The following is a 22,459-nucleotide window of genomic DNA, read 5'->3' as shown; positions in this document are numbered from 1 at the left end:
CCAGTGTCTCACCACCCTCAGTGTAAAGAACTTCTTCCTAATGTCTCACCTAAACCTGCCCTGCTCTAGTTTAAACCATTGCCCCTCGTCCCATGGCTCCATGGCCTTGCAAACAGCCCCTCCCCAGCTTTCCTGGAGCCCCTTCAGGGACTGGAAGGGGCTCTAAGGTCTCCTCGGAGCCTTCTCTTCTCCAGGCTGAACCCCCCCAAACTCTCTCAGCCTGTCCTCCCAGCAGAGGGGCTCCAGCCCTTGGATCACCTTTGTGGCCTCCTCTGGCCCCACTCCAACAGGTCCATGTCCTTCTTGTGCTGAGGGCTCCAGAGCTGGACACAGTACTCCAGGTGGGGTCTCACCAGCGCAGAGTAGAGGGGCAGAATCCCCTCTCTGGATCTGCTGGCCAGGTATTTCTGTGCTGTCTTGGTCCTGCTTCGCGTGGCCGCGACTATGGGAGCAGAGCTGCGATAGTGCAACAACTGTCCTAGATCAGAGCCAGAGGGACAAGTGGGCTCAACAACCTCAACGAGGTTGGGTGGGTTTTTTGCACTGCTGGGCAACCGATTCTAATTGAGGCTTGCCATTTGTGCTTTCGCTTGTGGCTGGTGGAGATCTGGAAGGAGAGGACCCCTGATGTATGATTTAGCTGCTTTGCACCAAGTGTCTGGCGTTGAGGCGCTGCCCAGGGCAGGTTGGGGATCTGCAGTGGTATGGAGACTCACCCAGCCAACGTGCCTTGCTCCCGCGCTCGAGGAAATATTAACGGTGAGATTTGGGATGGGGGAAGAATGTCTTGCCATGGCAGGAGGCCAGCCGAGGGGAGCGCGTGGCTCCTGAGGTCCCAGCACACAGGCACAAGGACGGCGCTTGTGTGCAACCACATCTCTGGGACCCCCGAGGAGAGGCTCCACGGCCGCGGAAACATCTTGGACATAACTGCGAGGGACGAGGAGGGGAGCGCCTGGTGCGGGCGCCGCTCAAGGGCCAGATGTTGGCATGGTCCAGCCTAAATGCCGGGATGCGGGGCCTGATCCTCAGCCTGGCTCCTGCCCCTGCCTCCCCCTCCGCCTGCACCGGGGGTTACAATCCAGTCTAAGGCAGGTTGCACAATTTATTTTCCTGTACTTAAAGCAGGATTTTGGCAGTCAGGGTCGGGAGGCCTCTCTGAGGAGCGCTGGCTGGACGCCCTCCCGCCGTCACGGGATCACGCTGCTGTCAAAGGCTCTGCTCCGCCGGGCGTCCTTCGGCGTGGCCTTCTGCCCCGGCTTCGGGGCTGATGGAGGCAGCGCCCGGGCGGCCAAGAGACCGCTGACATCTTCAGCGAGTGTAGGTGGGAGCAGCGGTCACCCCAGCTGGGTGCTCGTATGCCAGGCTGAGGTGAGACCCATCATTTCCACTTCCCATGTTCCTGGCAGTCATCAGGAGGGCTCATCCTCTTGTGCCCGTGCGGAGAGACACCACCCCATCCTTAAAGCATCTTTTCTCAGAGGTCCTAGGCTCTTGTTTCCTCCTGTCTCCATCACCTGGCCCTACAGCCAGCTGGTAAAGGCACGGGGATAAAGGGAGAGCAGGAGATACAGGAAAGTGCGGTCACGGCGGCAGGAATATGCAGTAGGAATTGCTGTCGCGTTCGCCGATGGTGTAAGGGAGGGAAAGGACGTGAGCGCTCACTCGTGCTCTGCCTGAGCGCAATTAATGCCATCCATGGTGATTTAATTGCTTTGCGAGGAGAGCGGTGGGTGAGGCTGAGCGTGCCCGGGGAGGCAGGATGAGGTAGTTGGGAGCGATGAAAGTGTTCGTGGCCAGTAAAGGGCACGAGGGTGATGTGGCCGAAACAGCTGGAGAGAAAGAGGAGCTCGGCCTACGCGCTTGGCCGCGTTGGGCACAGACTGGAGGGTGGGGAGGTGGCAAACGCGAAGCCCAGAGCATGGAGTAGCTAAGGTCGAAGGTACGTGACACGTGGGGTGTGTTTTTCTGGGAGAAAAGGTGAAAAAAAAAGGAGGAGCAGAAGATGGTGGTGAAGTTGGGAGTTTGAGGAATGGGAAAAAAATCATGGAGTTCCCCATCCACTGGAGCAGGGTGGGGAGGACTTGGAGGGGACGTCCTGTTTCTGCACGATGATCTCGAGTTGGCAGTGGGACATCCAGGAAGGTTTACGAGCGGGAGAGGCTGGGTGGAGACGTCGGCCTGCAAGTTCTCGGAGGAGAGATGAGCTCACCAGGGAGAGGGTGCCGAGGGGTCCGAGGAGGAGGACCCGGTGCCGAGCCTGCGGGGCTGGCACGGGAAGGAGCGTGTGGAGGGATGCGGCGGTGGGGAGAGGGTTAGTGGGATGTTCTCGGATGCAGGGGGGATGTAGGGGACAGGCGGAGCGGGTGGGGGGCACTGGAGGAGGAGGACATGAACGTCTTGCTCTGTCTGCGGTCGCAGAGAAGCTGGCATCGCCCCGTACCTTATTTCAGCAGGGGATGAAGCACATCGTGGTTTCACTGCCATTCTGGGAGGTGGTGTGGGGGGGTTGGAGACGGTCCCTCTGAAGCTGAAGCTGGAGTGGAGAGGGGAAGGGATGGAGCTGGGAGGCTGTGGGCTGGGATCCACCATGGGAAGAGCGGAGCCGTTTGAAGGAAGCGTTTTTGGGAGGCTTGGGACTCGTTTTCTCCCATCCTGCCATCCTATTTCTGCAACAACGGATAAATTTAAAAAGATAGCCCTCAACCCCTGCCACCCACGGAGTAAGTGAGAGAAGCCGTTGCTTTTACCGTGGACCCTGTGGGAGGGTGAGCTCGGAGGGCACAATGATGGAGAGCTGCAACTAAAGAAAGAGAAGGCAGAGCATCAGTGCGGTCCGACGCAGCAGCAGCCCCTGCTGAAGCGAGCAGCTCCAGACCATAGGGAACGGCATGGGAAGGATGCAGCTGAGCGGCCCAGGCTGGTGGAAGGACAAGGGACAAGTGACATGCACCGGCTGGGGGCAGCTTGGAACGTGCCGGGCACGTGGCACGGCGTCCCCTCCGAATCCAGCACCCCACGGCGCAGGGATGGAGGCTGGAGGGGCAGGTCCCTGACTCTGCGTCTGCAGGCGCTTCTCGCCCCCTCCCAGCCCAAACGCACCTCGGGGCCACCGGCAAGGCGTTCCCAGCAGCGCGCGCGCGCGGCGGCCGTGGGCCGGGGCAGGGGCGGGAGAGCACTGTTGTGAGCAGATGAATATCAGCGCCCTCTCGACAGGAGGAAGTCGCAGGCTTTCTGAAATCTAAGATAAGTGGCCTCTTAAGCCAGCGGTGTGTCAAGTGGTTAAGGCAGAAGATTAGCGAGCGAGCTCTCCTTCCACTGGTGGGGATGCAGGGATGCAGCCCGTGGTCCAAACACCCGCGTCTCCCGAGAAGATACGGGAGGAGGGACGAGGACAGCCTTAGTGTCCCCTTTACGCTGTCAAGAGGCACCATGTGGGCACCTCTCCTCCTAGCCGTGGGCTCTTGGGAGGAGACCAACAACCATCAGGTGCTTGCGGCACGTGCTGGGTTTACGTTGGAGCCGGATTGCTAGGAGAAGAGAACCCCGTTGGCTCATTCAGCACAAACTCATTATTTAATAGACAAAGTAAATATGAAAAAAAGACATTACCCCACACCCCGCCTCCTCGGCCCGGCTCTGGTGCTGAAATCCAGTTATGAGAAGAGCCGGAGCGCTGCGGAGCCGGGGTATCTCCGGGTGACATTTACAGGGCTCAGCTTTCATCGCAGCTTGAAAAAATCCCGTGCGCGGAGATTATCTCCACGCTCATCTGGATTGTCTTGTTCGGCTTTGGCCCTCATCCTAGATGGACAGTGAGTGGAAAACTTGGCCAGTGGCCTGAGGTCTGTGGCCTCCTTGGCATGAGCTGGGAAGAGGAGGAACAGCCTCCAAGGTACTTGAGAACTCGCAGCCTTGGGGGGGGCTAAAGAGATGGAGCTGGGGCCGGGGGGGGAAGCTTAGATTGCCCCCCGAGGATTTAATACTGCAGCCTCGGCCAACCCAGCCGTTGAGAGAGGCCATCCCTGCTCTGCGCTGCTCCGGTGGGGAGATCTCTGCTCTGCGTTGAAGTGGATCAACCCATGGTGGCTCCACCTCGGGGTCTCCCCTGGGTGTCACCCCCCCCTCCCCGGCCACCTGGCACCCCTTGCTGAAGGTTTTTCGGACCTGGGGCCGGGCGGGCAGGAGGGAGGCAGCCGGGCGGGCGTTGGGGGGGGATGCCTGGGCGCAAACCTCCCTCGCCCTGGGCTGCTCCGAGGCAGTTGTCAGCAGCCGGACGGTGTCTGGAGACCTTCCAGCGACCACAGACTCTCCCCCGGCCCATCACTGCCACGGCCCAGACGGGATTCCACGTGTGTCTGTGCCTTCCCCCCAACCTTTCCCCTCTCAAGATGAAGCAAGGAAGGAAAGACCGCGGATTTGCGAGGGCCCCCTCCTCCAGCCCAGAGGGTGACGGTCACAGCTCCGGCCTTTTCTGGACCACGAAGGGAGCTCCCAGCTTGCGCGGGGTTGGGGGGGGGCTCCCCGTTGCGCCGCGGGGCCGCGTTCCTCTTGGCTCGAGGTGCCGTTTCGAGGTTTTTCCTCCGCTCCCCTTTTGCCTCTCGACTCGCAGACAAGTGGGTGAGGAGAGAGGAACGGGTTTGCTTTCCACCTCCCCTCGCAGTGCCCCTCTGCTTATTAGTTCTCCAAATATTTCGTCCTGCAGCCCGGCCGCGAGGGCTCCGCGCTAACCCGATGGCGGGCGGAGGGGAAGCGGGAGCGGGCGGGACGGCGCGTTATCCTCGTGGCATCGCTCCAGGCCGGCCCGCGGGGAGAGAGACGGGGCGGCTGGGGCCCTGCCGCGCGGAATCCCGGTGGCCGGGGCGCGCCTGGCAGCATCCCTCGGGCTCAGCCCTCCTCGCCTGCTGCCCGAGGGTAAGGGCAGAGCAGGAGCGTTGCCTTTCCCCCCCCCCACAGCAGCATCTTTCCCCCACCCCCGGTAATTGCTCCACTTTACAATTCGGCTTTTCTCAGCAGCCAACGGGATGGGGACTGTCCCCAGAGCCCACGGCGGGTGTGGAGAACCGGCATGCGGAGGAGGGAGAGATCTGGTTGTGGGATGCTGGTGAGCAAGGCGGGGGCGATTATGGGACAGAGGAAAAGAAATCCCTTGGGATTTCCTCCCGTCAGCTCCCAGCTCCATTCAGAGCCATTGGGGGTACCGTGGCCTCCCTGGACCCGCTTCACAGTCTCCCGTTGAACAAGATGCCGGAGCAGCGAAGGGGGAAGGGGGTTTGCATGAGGAAGGGGGAGCATGGTGGGAGCATTGTGTCCTCCGACCGCTCTGGGCAGCCACTGAGGAGCTTCTGTAAATCAGAGTGGCCACTGGAGCTGCTCCAAAATCCACCCGGTGCCCAGGAGCATGGCACAACAAGGGGACGCAAGAGTGTCCCGTGTCCCCTTCATATACTAATGGGCTTTCCCTGCCTTGAGCTTAACTCCTGGGGACGTTGCCACCCCGTCGCCACCTGCCCGTCCTCTGCGCCGCACCTGGCTGCACGCGCTGGCCGTGCTCCATCACCTCCCGCGGCTCGGCCAAGCCCAGCCGTGCTCTGGGATGCTCAGCGTGTGCCTTAAACAAACGCAATTGCGATAGAAGATACCGAGTGCCTGACGCTAGCCTCGGCTTAAACACCTCCTGTTTGCAGCGCTCCGGCGTCGGCAGGAGCTCATGGCTGAGAGCAGCCACCACGCAGGTCCCCAGCCGGCCGCCAGAGGAGACACGTCCCTGCTGGCATGGGACACTGCGGGGCTCTGGCTTCGGCAATAAATAAAGCAAGCAAACAAAAGAAAAAAACCAAAAAAGGCAACAATGATCAATTTTTTTTTAAAACTTTAAATATTTTTTTTTTTTCTTTAAAATCTGTTTTTCCTCTGGGGCTCTGTCTCTGTAAAGAGCTGTGCTCTCTCTGCAGCGGCTGGGTTACGTCCTCAGTCCCGGCCGTGGGGCAAGGGAGAAGCAGGGTCAGTTAGAGAGGGGACGGATGGGCGCTCCCCTCCCTGCATCACCGGCACGTGTGGATTTCCACCACCCGATGGCAGGGTTTGCACTTGACGGAGCAGCACCAGTGGAATTTGCAGCTGCACCTTTCCACAACCTCCACTTCGTCCGTATGAAAGCCCCGGCCGCAGCACATCAGCTCGCAGCCGTCGATAGCCTTGGAGGTCTTGTTGCACTGCCGGCCGCTGGTGCCCAGCACCCCGTTCTTGAGGTCGTGGTCGCAGAAGTCGGGGCTGGAGTCCAGGTAGACGAGGTCCTCGTCCGTGTGCGGCTTGAACTGGGAGTTTTTGGGCACCAGCACTTTGGTGGATCCGATCTCGCTCTGCTCGACCTCGGTGGCGCCGTCGAATTTCTCCTTCAGGACGTTGCCCACTTTGCGGAAGGGGGGCATGGCTTTCCAGCACGTCTTGAACTCGCAGGAGCCTGACACGCCGTGACACTTGCACTCCACGCGCATGTTGTTGAGGATCGCCTGGAGGAACAGACGCAAGGGATGAGCTGGGACCGTGAGCGCGGGACGGACACAGCGAGGAGGGTGCAACACAGGGGCCGCGGAAGGGTTGGCTGTGCAGGGAGCAGTGATGACGTACGGGAGCGGATGGGGGTGAAACGAAGCCAAAAAGGCTCAAGCAATGGCCGCAGAGCCCAGCTGGGATGCTGCAGGGCTGCACCCCCTGCCCAGGATTCCCCCTCACCGTTACCTTCCTCCCTGCCTCGTTGTTGTGGAGGTTCATTAACGCTCTGTTGGAAGAAGCCCCTTTGCTCCTCTCGCGGACGTCAACGAAGGACTGCGAGAAGGCCACGCCGTAGGCGATGTTATCGGAGCAGCCCGACCACTGGAAACCTAAGGCAGAGAGCACGGATGAGATGGGGGACAGCCAGCCGGCCTTGCTCGTCCTCTCCAGCCCTGCTCTCGCAAAAATACATCTGACTCTTCCCCCCCCTCTTCTCTCCTGCTACCCACTAGGCTGCGCTGCCTAGGGGACTGGGGAGGCTGGGGACTGTGGCCGTGGTGGGGGGGATGATGGACAAGATTCTTTCCCTGCCCCATGGATGATGCTCCCAGATGCCTTTTGGAGGGACTCACATGAACTAACAGGAGTTGTTTCTTTTTTTTTTTTTAAAAAAAGCTTTTCCCTCCTTTCTGGATGGCTCCAGGGTGGGCGTTTCCATGCTTGGCCCATTTTTGCCTCCCCGCTGAGCCGTTCCCTGCCCCCCGCCCCCCGGCCCCTGGTGCGTGCTCACCCTGCGGGCTGCCCCCCTGCACCGTGCGGTCGCATCCACACTTGTCCAGCTCGCCGCTGCTGCAGGCGCGGGTCACTGCGAAGGCCACCCCTGCCGAAGAGATGGCATAGACGAACGCTGCCTCCCGCGTCCCTGAAACAGCACAAACCATGGTGGGAAACGTGGCACGTGAGAGGGCTTTCTGGAGGGTGCGCGGCCAGGTGGCCCCTGGTGGGCTGTTGCGCCTGTCCCTGCTCCTCTTTCCTCCTAACTGGGTCCAGTTCTGGGCTCCCCGGTTCCAGAAGGACGGGGAACTGCTGGAGAGGGGACAGCAAAGGGCTACCAAGGTGCTGAGGGGACTGGAACCCCTCTCTGATGGAGAAAGGCTGAGGGAGTTGGGTCTCTCCAGTCTGGAAAAAAGACGGCTGAGGGGGGACCTTATCAACGCTGATAAATACTGAAAGGGGGGGTGTCAGGAGGATGGGGCCAGGCTCTTCTCAGTGGTGCCCAGGGACAGGACAAGGGGTAACGGGCACAAACGTGACCATGGGAAGTTCCATCTCAACACGAGGAGGAACTTCTTTGCTGTGAGGGTGGCAGAGCCCTGGCACAGGCTGCCCAGAGAGGTGGGGGAGTCTCCGTCTCTGGAGACATCCCAACCCCGCCTGGAGGCGTTCCTGTGCCACCTGCTGTGGGTGACCCTGCTCTGGCAGGGGGTGGGACGGGGTGATCTCCAGAGGTCCCTTCGGACCCTATGATTCTATGATTCTAACGCTGGTGTTGCACATAAACCCCCTTGAAAAGCTGGTCTGGAGACCGGCTCTCGGCAAAACACGCTCTGCAGGGCTATCAAGTCAAACCCTTTGCTCCGTCCCTTCCTCCCAAGGTGGGGTCCCTCACGCAGGATGCGCATCCTCCCCGCTCCCGGGGATGTTGTTTGCTTGGTGCCAAGCCTGGACCGGTCTCAGCAGAGACCCCTCGGTGCTGGGAGACCGGCTGCGGTAGGGAGAGCCCTGTCTTGCAAGAGTGAAGGAGCTGGGAGCTGCCCCATGAGGTTAAAAACACGAATGCAATGGGCAAATGATAACCCGGCGGTGGGGGAGATGCAAAGGCTGCGTTGCCAGCGTGGGGAGAGCTCTCCAGAGAGACTTTCTCGCCTGGTGCTTGCAGGGCGCCTCTGCCGTGAAATCCCTCCTGCATCCAAAATAGTCGGCTGCTTTCCACATCCAGGAACATCCCCTGCCCCTGCAGATCCTCGCCATCCTCTCACGTGGGGGTCCCGTAGCTCCCAGCCCCTCCCAAATTACCCCGCAAAACCCCACTCCGCTCCCAAAGCTCCTTGCAAAACTCGGCTGGTCCCCAGGGTGCAGCCCCTTCCCAGCTTTCGCGTCTGCCTATGCGGTGCCGCACGGTTGGGAAGCGCTCGTTTGGGAAGTCAGGGGACATCCCTGGGCACGAACACCCAGGGCGGCGCGGCCAGGGACCAGCTCTTGCAACACCCAAATCCCCCCCACCCTCCGAGGCCGGCTGAGGACACAGCCCCTCTGTCCCCGAGCGAGGAGGGCTGGCATTCGGGGTAGTCCCATGGCAGGGGCAGAGGGGGGGGATGGCTCGCGAGCAGACGTCACCCTGGCTTGCCGGTCGGACAGAGGGCAGCTACTTTGGTGGCCCAGCCGTAATCTGGCCCGGGCGGCAGCGGCTGGGGAGCACCCAGCCAGCGCGGGGACTGAACCGCCTCCAAGTTAATCGAGGTTAATAGTAGGATCGTGTTGGTCGGTTTGTGCTGTGGCTGCCTAAAAAGAGACGACTTTTAGTTTCTGGTATTTCTGGTATTTCCAGTCCCTGAACCTTCACAAGAAGGGATCTTCACCCCTGTGTTGAGGGGAGGGAAGTCAAACAAGGAGCCGGGGCAAGGGGGGGGGGACGCGTAGGATTTGGTCTATGGAAAGTGAGATGGTGCACCAGAGATGGCAGTGGCACCCGAGGGGAGGCAAGGGCCGCTTCGGTGGTCTCCAGGGGTTGCAGAGGGACTTTCCCCTCTGTCTCCGCACCCCGATGCTCTGGGTCCTTGCTTGGTTCGGTCACAGCCCCGTTCTCGCGGGCCGCCTGCCTGCAGCTGGGATCCGAGGGGCTGGGGGGCTGCCCTGGCCGTAAATCCCCCCTGAAGGCTGGCAGCTGGGTGGTGGCGGGTGATGATGCTCTCCTTGGAGGGTCCAGCCGCCGTGTGTTTTACTCGCCTCGGGCGGCAGAGGGCTGTCCTCCTCCCAAGGTCTCGCCCGCAGACGGCTCGGCTGGAGAGTGTCGCGCCAGTCTGGCAGCGGTCACCGCTTCGGCGCTGCCCGGAGAAGAGACCGAATACATCCAGCATCCCGCTGCAGCCGCGGGCTTGGAGGGGCAGAGATTAGACCGCAGGGTGACTTTAAGGCCCTGCTCGAATTCGGCGTCTCCTTGTAAAAGGTGCAGAGCTCACCAGCTCAGCCGGGCTGGTGCCTCCAGGCGATGGGCACCCGCTGCGTGAGAAAAAGGCTTGGCAGAGGAATCGCCCAGCAGCGGAGGAACCTCAGGGGTCTGGGTGTGCTGCCCCAACGCAGTCAGAAGAGCCCTGCTGCAACGCCTGTCAGCCCCAAGGTCCAACACTGGGCTGTTCCCTGCTTTCCCCAGCTGCTGGCTCAGGGGCAAGCAGGGAAAACCCAGCCGCAGCCCCCCCCGCCTGCTGCTGTAGCCATTCCCCCCGCGCCGCAGCACCCCAGGCACGTCTCCTCCCGGCTCACCTTGCGTTACCACCTTGCCGAAGACAGGCAGGGTGTCCAGAGTGGAGCAGTTCCAGCGGCGGTTGCGGAACTGGTACTGGCACTCCTCGATGGCCAGCTGGGCTCCGCGCCGCACCGAGTCCATCACCTCCAGGTTCCTCTTGCACATCTGCACCTGGCGCTGGATCAAGCCCTTCAGCTTCTCGCAGGTCTCCTCCTCGGAGATGCTCCCCACTGAAGACAGCTTCGCCAGGTACCTGCCGCGACAGCCAGCACAGCTGGTTAGGAGACGAGGGTTGGGGGAGCACGAACCCGCCTTCAGCTGGGACGCCCTGCACCGCAGCAAGCGAGGAGACCCGGCCTCTCATCCCCTCCGCAGCCGAGACCTGGTGCCCGTCTGGGGTCACCTTAAACGTGCCACTGCGGTGGCTCCACAGGATGCGTTTTTGGCCGGCAGGGAGCAAGCCCAAGCAAAACAACCATCCCTCTGCAGCCCGGTCCCCCGTCTCTTGGGGAGCCCGGCTGCTGGCTCCCCTTTGCCTCTGTTGCCTGCAAGCAAGATATTTTCGGCGTTGTCTGAATGTGCCCGGTCAGGTCTCCTGAGTACCGGCACATCCAAGTGCTACTAGGAAAAGCCAGAGGTCTCCTGAAGTCAGCCAAAACAAGCAGGACAGGCGCTCGGCTGCCAGCTCCAGCTGCCACACGGCTCCCACAGCGTGGCTGTGTGCTCATCACCGACAAACATCGCCCTCCAAACCACTTCCCTCCTGGAGCCTGCTTTTAGCTGCCCCGGCCCTCAGCAGGCAAGGATGGCCTCTGGGAGCTGCCAGCTTTCCTGTCGCTTGGGCTTCAAGCCGGGCTTGAAGTGGGGAGGACAGTCAGGAGCCTGCCGTGGGCAAAACCGCACACGCTGGGCACCTCCTCCACCAGCCCGGCTTGTGACCATGGCCATGAGGTCTTTGCTGACCTGGAAAAGCCTGGCCCTGCGTGGAGGTGACCACGTGCTCCGCTTTCCATCGCCCCATCCTCAGCAGGAGGAGTCGCAGAGCTGCTCTTGGGTGGGAAAAGGGAGCTGCCCCGTTTGGGGCGAGCACCCTGCAAGCTCTTGGCATCTCCCCACGGGGCACACGGGCACGACGGTCCGTCCTGCACATCCCAACCCACCGAGACCGGCATTCGTGTGCACTTGCCCGTTTCCCAGGTCCCTCCTCCTGCCCCGGCCTCAGAGGGGTTTTAAGATAGACCCGCGTAGCTCGGTCAGGCTGTTGGATCATCCCAGACCCTCTCTCCGGGCCCGTGCTTGCGCACGCCCGGCTGAGACGCCCTCCTTCCCGCGGCTGCTGGCACCCGCTTTAAGTGACGCTGCCACCCGTTGGAGCCCCCTCCTGCTGCGGAGTGGGGACATCATCCCCCGCATTGGACGGGCGAAACTCAGGCTTGCACCCGCCGACCATGCCGAGCTGTAACGTCCTCGGGAGCCGCCAGCGTCGGCTCACGTTGCTGCCTCGCCCGCACCAAGAGATGCGAGTGGCCGAGCGAAGGCTTTTTTGGAAACCTCATTCCTTGACTCTGCATTTCCCAGCCCTACAGAGCCTGTGGGTTTTTTTTTTTGTTTGCTTGTTTTTTTTTTTTTTTTTTTTTTTCCTCCTCCCAAGTTGCAACATCCTGCTAAGTATTTTTCCTTTGAAGCCCTGCTCGCCTCCGAGAAGTGACTGTGCAAAAGTGGCTCCTGCTCCCTGCCTGTTCCCATGTGTCCCAGGAGCCGGATCTGCTGACTTCAGCCACAAAATCAAGTTGTCACAGCCTCTTCCTCCCATTAGCCCTGCCAGTCTGCCCCAGGAGGAGAGAACAGGATTTTCTCTTCTGTGCATCAGCAGAATTATTCACCAGCTTGGTTTCACGCTTACGACTGGGGGGCCGTGGGAGACGGTGAGAAAGCCGGCTTGGCTTGCAGCGTCCGTGGGGAGTCTGCGTGGCTGGCTGTCAAAAGCATTCAGCTTTCCTTGTGCGTGGAGATCACTTGATGCAATGCCTCTCAGACAGCGGGAAGTGGCAGGCTGCCGTGCTTTCCGAGCCAAGTTCTTTTCTAGCCTTTATACCAGCAAAGCATCTTTGCCCCAGGCTTTCTGCTCCTCCAAGGGCACAGCCCCGTTTGCAGAGGACCGGCCGCCCGGCTCCCTGGTGGGCTTGCCTTGGGACCCCCAGCGCGGCCAAACCCAGGGCTGTCACCTTTCTGCCGGACCCCACACCGCGTGTGAGTGTCCCCGCTCCCCGTTCTGCAGTTGGGGACACGGGATGTGACACTTGCTGCTCCCGCATCTCGCTGCGCTCGGCTGACGCGGGATGAAGGCAGCGGAACTCCCTCGGGAGCCTGGAGGGTGTTGGATGCTGAGCAAACCCAGCGTGACCGCGACAGCCCCGTCCCCTCCCGGGCCCAGCCGTGGTTTCAGTTTGAGCGTGGAGAAGCTGATGCACAGCCGAGCAGTGAGATTCGTCCCGAGGCACCGCGGGTCGGTTGATCAGTTTGGAGCCTGGAAGCCAGAAAAAAACAGATTCTGCCTCCAGTACTAACCCCTCGTGCTGATTTGGCTTTTCCCCCCTCCTGCAACGTTTATCGTAGCAGGGAACCAGCTCCTGCGAAGCACCACGGCCGGTCCTGCCCGCGGGTCGGTGCCTGGTGCGACTGCAGGCACCTTGGCAAGAGAGAGCCGTCCATTAACATCAGCTCCGCTCAGGATGGCGGGTATCGTCTCCTTTTTTAATACATTTCCCAGCTCGGTGGGTTTCTCCAGGCCATGGGGAGCTATAAATTCAAAGCACACACGAAGAAAACCATGACAAGAGCCTTTCAAGCCTTTCCAAGTAGATGCGCCTGATAAGATGCCTCCCCAACACGCATTTAATGCTGTTCGGGATGATAAAACGAAGGCCGAGGATGCTTCAAAGATAGGTACAGCTCTCCAAGAACAGGTCTAGTAATTTGTTTTGCCAGGCAGGCAGATGAGATGAAGCTATCCAGAACGGTGCTCTGGCCTCTCTCCCCCGTGACAGGCCCTCTCTGTGCCCTCCTCAACCCATGTGTGTCTGCCCCTCCTTGGGGTTGGAGGCAACGATGCCTAAAATGCCGTGGCCCCATCGGACTTCCGGCATACCACCGGTCTCCTACGTCCCACGAGTACCATCACTGCTTTCCAACAGGGGCTTTTTTTTTTGTCGGGGGCGGGAGACTGCCATCCTGGGGACTGGTCCAGGAGGGATCCAGAGGTTGAGTCAAGGATGCAAGGAAGGATCTTTGTGGGAAGGCTTTGAGGCTTTCATGTGGCATCTCTCCACAGCACATTCAGAGGCACCGAGGAGGACCAGCTCACCTCTTTTCCCCTCTCTGGGTGAAAACTCTCTGTCTTCTCACCTCTCTGCGGCAGCTGAAGGGCGAGATAAGAGCTGGGAAACGTGCTCTGCCCTCACCAGCACTCAAAGATGCTTCCACCCCACTACTCTGAGTGTTTCTCAGGGCTGGGGAGCCCAAGCAAGGTACCAAACCCATCCGCAGCATCCCACGGTCACCATGGAAACCCGGCTCTGGCACTGCGCCTGGTCCTTAACGAGGACCTTGATCCAAACTTCATTTTCCTGGTCTGAGATGGTAGAAACCAGACAAAGCCTTCGTCTACCTCCACCCACAGCAAGACCGGCACAACAGGAGGAAACCCAACAGTTCCTGCCCTCCGCGAGTTCTCGGTGCAGATCTCCATCCTGATACCGCATCCCGATTGCTGGGCAGAGCTCTAGGTTATGACTTAATCTCACGCGCAGCCTCAAAACAGCCCTGCTTGTGGAAAAAAAAAACCAACCCAAGTAATGGCATATTTTCTTCCTTTTCCAAGATTGGGCAAAGAGTGTTTCACGGGGTGAGCTCCTGCCCCAGCCATTTGTTCAAGTTTTGTCTTCTTGCTTCATCACGGCATTTATGTTTCTTTTCTCCTGCCTTTAAGACCGGACGACTCACTCGCAGAACAAGCTCCCTTTTAATAAAACTCACCGATTTAACACAAAACTGATGGAAAGCCCCTTTTTTTTTTTTTTTTTTTCCATCCACAGTACAGAGATCGAGATTGAAGCCCCGTAATTTAAGCAGCTGCAGTTGATCCACCCTGCGAGATGGTTTCCTTAAACCTCAAACCCAGGGGAGCTTTGAAAAGGCCAGCAGGGGGGGAAAGCCCCTACTTAAATAAAAATGACGACAATAATTTCAGGAGGAAGGATAATTGGTGGAATGACAAGAAGATGTTGGAAGAGCCACAGCGGTTGGCAGAGAGAGACAGAAGGAGACGGGAGGGGATTCCTTGCCATGGGACGGTGCGGAAATTTGTCAAATTCTCAATAGAGGTCGGGGAAGATGTAGCAGGTGTCTTGGAGAAAGCAGAAATCTCTGGTGTTTTTTTTTTTTTTTTTTATTTAAACAAAGGAGTTCTAAGTGTGAGAACTCTTCGCATTGTCTCGTATGGGGAACATTTTCCTGAAGGTGGTAACAGTCGGACCCAGGCCAGTGGTATCACTGGTGTATCACCCAGAGACGCCGAGGAGCCAGATGAGCTTAGAGGCTTCACCACATCCAGCAAACACCCGACCTGCCTGGGATACAAAAGGCTTGTTCAAGTCTTGAGCTGCAGAGATGCTTCAGCCCCGCTCCTCTCTGAGGAGCGGCCCCTGCAAACATCCCCCCCTGCTCACGGAACGGCAAAGTCAGCCTGGATCAGCCGCGCGTCTCTGTGCCCCTTTTGGCTGGACGTATGGTCAGAGGATTGGGACTGCCTTGTGCAGAGGGGTTTCCTCTGAGGAAGAAGAAAAGGCTCGTTTAGGATGCAAAAAACAAAAGTGTATGGAGATGGACAGAGAGCTGTATGAAGAGAGAGGTATGGACCAGGCACCGCAAGGAGCCAGCCAGCGGCTGTGGAGAATCACAGAATGGTTTGGGTTGGAAGGGACCTTAAAGATCATCTAGTTCCAAACCCCCTGCCATGGGCAGGGACACCTCCCGCTAGACCAGGCTGCTCAAAGCCCCATCTAGCAAGAAGGGGAGAAGAGAATGGGATCATTTCTTCCTTGTTGCTTCCCAGCAGAGAGAAGGCATGGGGACTGCCAGGTCAAAGGATGCCCTAGGTGGGCACATCCTTTCTCCTGGTGTCCTAACACACCCCCTGCACCAACATGGCTGAGCTCGTAGGTGTCACGCACCTCCTCGGCATGGTTCAGAGGGTCTGCCAACTTGGGCGTGTTTCTGGCAGGATCTGCTGGAGACCTGCAACCTGCGAGGTTGCCCTAACCCAGCTGATGGCCCTGCAGCAGGACACGCCAATGTAGAGGTTGCCCAGAGAGGTGGTGGAGGCCCCATCCCTGGAGACATTCAAGGCCAGGCTGGATGAGGTGATGCAGGGTGAGCAACCTGATCTAGTTGAAGATGTCCCTGCTGACTGCAGGGGGGTGGGACTAGATGGCCTTTAGAGGTCCCTTCCAACCCAACACATTCTGTGATTCTATGTCCCTCCCAGAGGCTGGGCACCCTCCTCCCGGGATTAGGTATGGTGCCTTTCTAGCCCTTCTAGGTGTAAACCATGATGTACAAAGACCTCACCTGAGAGCACGTCTGGTTTCTTCCCTGGAAGAAGAGCAGCTTAGTCCTTACTGTCACAGTTACTGCACATTTCATCTCTTGGCTGAAACCGTGCTTTTCACACCCTAATCTCCACCTCCAGCTAACAGCTGCCCAAACAGTTTCCCGGGAGGAGGCATTGCCAAGCTGACCGTTACCTGCCCACAGACCCGAGCGTGCAGCTCCACCACCTGAGCTCAAAGGTGAGCCCACAGCTCAAAAACCTGTCCTCCCCACACCTTGGGCCCTGCACCTAACACCACGTGCGCCTAGCAAACACCCGTCTACCCCTGCACCGACCACGGGTGGTGGCCTGCCTCCCTCATCACCAGTCCCTGGGGACAGTGAGATGGCCCGGCTGCTGGTCCTGAGCCAGGGATGCTTCCTGAGCATCCAGGGGCAACATATCCACTTTGCGATGGAGAAGACCGGGATGGAAGCTGGGAAGACTGTAAGAGCAGCATCCACTCTGGAAATCCACTTTGGATGTGTAGGAGACGCTGCATCTTCCTCTGCAAGCCAGCAGAAGCTGCTCCTGGGCTCCAGTACAACAGCAATGCCTTGTTGCAAGAGGAGGCAAGTGCAGGCCGCGGGGCTGAGCTCTGGGGGAATTCCCCTTGTGCAGCGCTTCGGGCTAGACCTGGTCGGAAAAATGCTGATGGGCTTTTTTTAGTTTTGATCAGAACTTGCAAATAACGTGGCAAGAGAAGCCTTCTGCAGGGTTAGTTTGATCTCGCCCAACTCGCAACAGGCCCCAGGCTGCTCTCCATCGGCCAGGAGACTCGATTGATTTTTTTTTCCCTGAGTAATTTTGTGAAAGCACAACACTGGCTCCAGTCCCACTGAGCCAGCCCAATCCCGCACGCCACCTTCCCAGCGGCATGGCAGCAGCTCCTGGAGAGCCTGGGGGATGCTGTCGGGGGTCACCCACAGGCACAGGGGACAGACGAGCATGGGGATGGAGCCAAACAAAGGTTACCCGCACTTTGTGCCCAGGGCAAGTTCTGCCGTGCCAGCAGCCTTGGATGACTGAGATTGCTGCGGATGCACGAGGCTTTCAGCTTTACGAAAAAAAAGAAATAATCACCAAGTATCGTAAGAGCCAGCCATGGTTGCACTCATAAGGAAATACGCAAGAACCTCCTGGAAACTGTTAACGTCCAGGATTGCTCAGCAATTTCATCATTTTAAGAAAGCCCAAATAAATGGCTCTAATGCATTTCTCTCTATCCGCAAGGATGAATTAATTGAGGGGACGGTAGCTCTCAGCAGAGTAACATAAACATTTTTTTTTTTTGCTGCAATGCAAAAGTCCAGTTCTGACTCATGGAGTCGTAGCCAACCATTGCAAAAAACAAAAAAGAAAATAAAAAAAAAATAATCTGCTTCTTGCTGTTGCTTGTCCTTGGAGCTGATCCGGTTCTGCACAGCCTGGGGTGCAGGGTGGTTTGCTCTCACTCATGTCCATCCTCCCTGGAATAAGGCTCTGCTGCTGGAGACCGGGGCGCAGTTTTATTTGAGGCTTCCTTGGGAAGAAAAAAAAAAAAAAACAGAAATGCCCGGCACCGCCGAGGAGGCAGAGCACGGATCCCTCCTACGCCCGGGCGAACGCAGCCCTGAAATCTTCCTGCCAGACGGGACCCGGGCCCAGAGACGAGCCGAGCTGGATGGAAGCCCAGCGCCGAGGCTGGCAGAGGTCTCTTGCCTCTGCGGGATGCAACCCTTAAAGCCGATTTGCTTTCATCGCTGAGCTAAAATCGGCCGGTCTTGTCAAAAGCGGCAAAGACATAAATAAATAAATAAACAAAAATAAGTAAGTATTTCCAATGGAAGCTGCTGGTTTCACTCTGTCCCCCGTCCCTTGGGGAATGGGTGTCACTGGTTGCAAGCACCCTGGAGGGTCCCCAGAGCGACGCGAAGGAGCCCTGGGCACCCTGGGAGCCGCTCCTCCAGCCCACAGCGGCGCTCGAAGCACGGGACATCCTCCATCAAAGCCGAGGGGTGCAGCCCAGCATCCCGGCTGCCGGAGCAGACGTGACTTGGGGAACCTTCTCGACGCTGCCCTCGCCCCCCAGGATGAGGGACGCGGGGAGGGGAGCGGGGCTCTGCCCCGGAGTAGCTGCACCTGCCGGATCGGCGGCATCCGCCGGGAAAAGGCTGGACCGGTTCCTCGCCAGGTGGGAAATGGGAGGGTCGCAACGACAATGCGAAGAATCTCGTACAGAATCTCGCTGCCAAAGCTGGGGAGACTCGCTTTAAAAAAAAAAAAAACCCAAAAAACCAAAACCAAACATCGAGTCTGGTTTAAAAACAGAGGGATGGAAGCGCGGGACCCAGGCGTGCTTCATCTCCCGAATCCTCTACGTTGCACAATGACCTAAACCAGCACAAAATGAGCATTCAGGCTGCTCTTGCAACATCCCGGCTGCAGAGCTGGCGGCGCTGAGCGCGGGGAATCGGGCCCCGCGTTCGCAAAGCACCTGGTGATGTTCAGATGAAAGGCGGCCGGAGAAACCCGAACTCCTTTTATCCCTCCCTCTCCTGCCCTCAAAAGTGGTTACTCTTCGAGGGCAGCCGCTTGGCCAAGCTTGTGTTTGGACACTTGCGAGGTCTTCAAGCTTTCCCCGAGTGCCCAAATTCAGGGTTTTTTTTTTTTTTAGAGGGTTTAAAAGCCCATCTGTGCTCCTGGCCCTTTAAGCCAAGTCTCAAGCCCAGACGGAAGTTTTAAACCCCTGGAAATAAGGGGTAGACGGAGCTCCTGGTGGCACACCCTGCTCCGCAGCGGCACAACCGCATCTCGGACTACCCAGCGGACGCATGGCGAGCCTCCTCCAAAGCCAGTTTTAGCTGCAAGAGAACGGAGGGAGGCTGTAACGATTCCCAGAGCTTGATAACCAGGGGTCTGGCCCGTAAAGGACCCCTGCCCTGTTGTAGTCGATGCTTTCCAGGCACTGGGAATTGACTTTCATCGTTCAAACCACCCGAAAAGCTGCGGGTCACGGCAGCCCCGATGCCGTGTGCGGTTAGTGGTGGTGGGGGGCTTCGCATCCACACCCCTCTTTGCACGTTTTCTAGTTCACCTCTTGGGGCGGACTTCCCTCCCTCCCAAATAGATAAATAAATGAATAAACGAATAACTAAACGCCTGCTCGCCCCTTACCTCCCACCGAACCCGGAGCCCGGCGCTCCCGTGCCGGCTGCGGAGAGGTGCTGGTTGGGCTGAAACCCTCTACAGAAACACCCCCAGCACCGGGATGGTTTTGGACCACTGAGAGAACGCGCTTCCAAATTCAACCGCGTCCCTGCGCGTGCAGGTTCAAGAGCCGGGTGGAGTCTGTGAAGTGCGAGTTGCTTTGGAAAGTAACTAACTCGGCTGTTTGCCCTGTGTAAAGGACACCCCGGGACTCCTCCAGAGATAAAGCAGAAGCCGGAGGGACCTTCCTGTGCACGACCAGCGCCAGATCTAAAAGGCAGTAACTGCAGCCCTTCGTTTAACTTTACAACTCCGTGCCTGAAGAGGCAGGAGGAAAAGCTTTAAAAGTCTCCGAGCCTCCAAAGGCAGGAGGAAGAGCAAGCCCGAGGCTTTCACGAGGAGGGGGAACAGAGCATCTCTTCAGATTCGGAGAACAGAGGTTTTTCTGGATAGGCAGCAAGCCAAGCAGCGACTCCCAACGCTCAGACACTGAGAAAACACACCTGAGGTTTGCTTCCCAACCGGAGAGAAAGTAGTTTGGTCTGTTTAATGAAAAGATTTGGCGGAGCCCCTTCCAGCTCAACGGTCGTTGTCGCGGAGCGATCCCTCCGAGAGACACCTACGCCGTCTCCCTTTCCCGTGGGATGGGCTGGCTCAGGGGACACCATTTGCCTGGCCAAAACGAGCCCTTCCCCAAAAAGCCAGGCTTACAGAAACCCTTCAGCTCAAGTGTTGCAAGCGGCGTCGCTCCGAAGTGCTGGGGGAACGCGAGTCCGGACAGGTCGAAAGAAGCTTTAGAAGTCGGGGGGGGGGGGGGGGGGGAAGGAAAAAAAAAAAAAAGTAAAAAAAAAAAAGTCACAACCGAGCTTAATCACTAATCCAGCAGGTTTCTGGAAAAGCAAACTTCACCGCGCGCTGCCACCCAGCGCACACACCTATGTGCAGAAATATGCGCCCGGCGAGGCTGGGTCCGGCCCCGCAGTGCTGGGCGCGGGCTGGCAGCGGCTCCGTGACAAAGCAGAGCTCGCCGGAGCCCACACGCGTGAGGCTTCGCGAAGACGTACGAGGCACACTCATTCCTCGAATATCTGATAACTCCTGGGATCCTTCTAACTCTGTTTATTGCCTCCGGCAGCCTTTGTTTCTGATGTGAGAAGATAAACAATGGGAATTGTCTTAATCCTAAAGGCAAAGAATAAAAAGCACCGGAGCGGGGGACGATCCTTTTATCACGATACATTTGCAACATCAAAAAAAGCTGACACCCCCCCCCCCCTTTCCTTTCAAAGGCGCTGAAATGGATCTGCTTTTCCTCCCCTGTTGGCAGGAATGAACCCTCCGCCCGAGCCCCCCGCGCCCACCCCTCGCTTCGCCCGCACGGACGGCTGCACACAGCCCTCCCCGTCCATTGCGGAGAACCACCCCTCCGCCTCGGCTTCCCAAACGCCATCCCAGCCGCCCGCGGCGCTGGGGACCGGGGGGTCCCACCTCTGCCCACCCACACCGGGCAGCTTGTCGCGCTCGCTCGTGAAATCCCCCTGTGCCAAGGCACTTCCCCGTGCGCGTCCCCGGGGCAGCCGAGGCTGCTCCTCTCTGGGGAGCTGCCATCATCCCACAGGGCTTCCTCAGCAGGACCTTCTCCCTGCAGGAAAAAACACTCCCACAGTTCCCAATATACCTTCGCCAGAAGCGTGACAGCTTAAGGGACCACCTTGATAGCTGCTATGATCCACCCACCACTTGCCGGAGACGCGTGGCGCGCAAGTCGCTCCATCTGGCAAAGGAGGAGGGGAGGAGGACGAAGTGCTAACGCATCCCGGGAAGCTACCGATGGGCGAGCACCCTTTCCCCACAGGCAGGAATGCCGCTGACCTGGCGCTTTCCCCGGTCGTAGGGAGCATCCTCCAAAACCCAACCACGTCCCACAGCCTCCAGCGAGCCAAATCTGGAGGCAGGAGAGATGGGAGCCGCATCCAGAGGGCTCCTCGCGCGGGGAATGTGCTTGTGGGACCGTGCCCGCCTGGGCGCAGGTGTCAGGAGAGGCACAAGCCAGTCGGGATCTTTCATGCCAACAGCCCCAGGGGTACCTGCCCTTGCCGATGGAGACCCAGGGAGGTGGGATGGAGATGGCCCACGTTCCCAGCCCGAGAGCGGGTCTGCTGGGTGTATGCACTGGGAACTAATTAGTTCACCGCAGCCAGCGACACGGGGAGCAGGGGAAGCACCATCTCCCACCAGAGAAGATTAATTAGGAGGAACTGGCGTCTTTATTCCAAGTTAGGTGGGAAGGTGCTGTTGGGCTCCATCCCTCTGCCCTGGGGCGGGGGGGGGTCTCCCCAGAAGACAGTCCCACCGTCTTGGCAAACACGCAGGAATTTTCCAGAACGATTTCCGCCCCTGTTTACCTTACACATTATTTCAGTGTTTGTTCAGCGGGTTCCTGATGTCACCAGGCTCCTCCGCAGCACGCAGCAAGCCCCCCGCCACCCGTCCGCCCACCGGGAACTGGGGGGTCCGAGGCACGGGCCGCCCTGCCCGCCGCAAATCCCCGAGGCCGGCGCGCTCGGCCGCCCCAGCCCTGCCAAATCCTCCCCTGGACCGCTGGCCATCGCCCGGCACCTCGCCAGACCCCCCGGGGCCTGCTCTGACCCCGCGCCCCGACCTCCGTCCTCCCCCGGATTCATAACTTAAGGACAAAAAAAAGGGGGCTTCGATACCCAGCCCCTGCCCAGCCAGCCGCGATCACACACGGGACACGGGGAGCTCGGCGTGGGGGGGGTGGGTGGGCAGCCCTTGCAGCCCACCTGCCCGGGGATGCAGGCTGTGACCCCACCGCTCGGGGGGGGGGGGGGGTCAGCGGGGACGGCGGGTACCCGGCGCGGTGGCGACGGGAGGTTGATGCCCCGCCGGGTACCGGCCAGCATCGGTGCGGGGTGTCGATCCCCGGCGGCACCTGCTCCGCCGCCGCCGCTCCCCGGGGGGGGTACCAACAAGTGGCGGCGGAGGTTCCCCCCCACCGCCCCCACCAGCTCCGCTTCCCCTCCCCTAACTCGCCCCGCGGCTACTCACAGCCAGTTGCTGGCGTTGGCCGAGAAGGTGGCGAGGATGATGAGCAGCAAGGAGCGCAGGAAATACTCCGGGCTCATCCTGGAGGGCAGGCAGGGATAGAGCCAGCGGAGCCGCCGCCGGAGCAGGCAGCCAGGCAGCCAGCCCCCACCCCGGCCCCGGCCCCGGCCCTCCCCTCCCGGGGCAGCCGCCGCCGCAGGTGGGCGCCGGGCAGGAGCGGCGGCGGCGGCGGCGGCGGGCGCTGCCCGGTGGATGCGCCCGCGGCGGCCGCCGAGCCCGACTGTCAGCTCGGCCGGCCCATCCCGGGATGGAGCGGCGGGCCGGGGGCGGGCCGGGGGCGGGGGCAGCCCCTGGGGCCGCCCCGGCTCCGCCGCTGCTTGGGCGGGATCCGCCGCCGGGGACACCCCCGGGGGCGGGACGGCGGCGGGGAGGGCACCCGGGGGGCTCCGCCGGCGCCTCCTGCCCCGATGAACCACAACCCCCCCCCCACCCCCGGCATCGCCCTCCGCGCCCCCCCCGCGATGGGTTCGGTGGGC

General features: G+C 59.7%; 1 protein-coding gene across 1 annotated transcript; it reads right to left on the bottom strand.

Annotated features, from left to right (window-relative positions):
• Positions 1-5,900: 5,900 nt before the first annotated feature.
• WNT4 (Wnt family member 4) lies at positions 5,901-22,136 on the bottom strand. The gene is made up of 5 exons (XM_074560642.1): positions 21,927-22,136; positions 10,036-10,271; positions 7,286-7,417; positions 6,742-6,884; positions 5,901-6,512 (listed from the first exon to the last, which is right to left on the bottom strand). Exons 1-5 carry the CDS (start codon positions 22,001-22,003, stop codon positions 6,045-6,047), a joined length of 1,056 nt encoding a protein of 351 aa, XP_074416743.1. The 5' UTR covers positions 22,004-22,136; the 3' UTR covers positions 5,901-6,044.
• Positions 22,137-22,459: the final 323 nt, after the last annotated feature.

Source organism: Larus michahellis, chromosome 16 (genome assembly GCF_964199755.1).
Source record: "Larus michahellis chromosome 16, bLarMic1.1, whole genome shotgun sequence".
Taxonomy (NCBI): domain Eukaryota; kingdom Metazoa; phylum Chordata; class Aves; order Charadriiformes; family Laridae; genus Larus; species Larus michahellis.
Note: the sequence above shows the minus strand (reverse complement) of the source record. Positions and strands in the feature narration are given on the sequence as shown.

Excerpts from the sequence above, each read along its gene's own strand:
- WNT4 (XM_074560642.1), bottom strand. The coding sequence starts at position 22,003 with ATGAGCCCGGAGTATTTCCTGCGCTCCTTGCTGCTCATCATCCTCGCC. Across the intron at positions 10,272-21,926 it reads GCCAACGCCAGCAACTGGCT|GTACCTGGCGAAGCTGTCTT; the intron begins GTGAGTAGCCGC and ends CTGTCGCGGCAG. Across the intron at positions 7,418-10,035 it reads CGGCAAGGTGGTAACGCAAG|GGACGCGGGAGGCAGCGTTC; the intron begins GTGAGCCGGGAG and ends GTGCTGTTTCAG.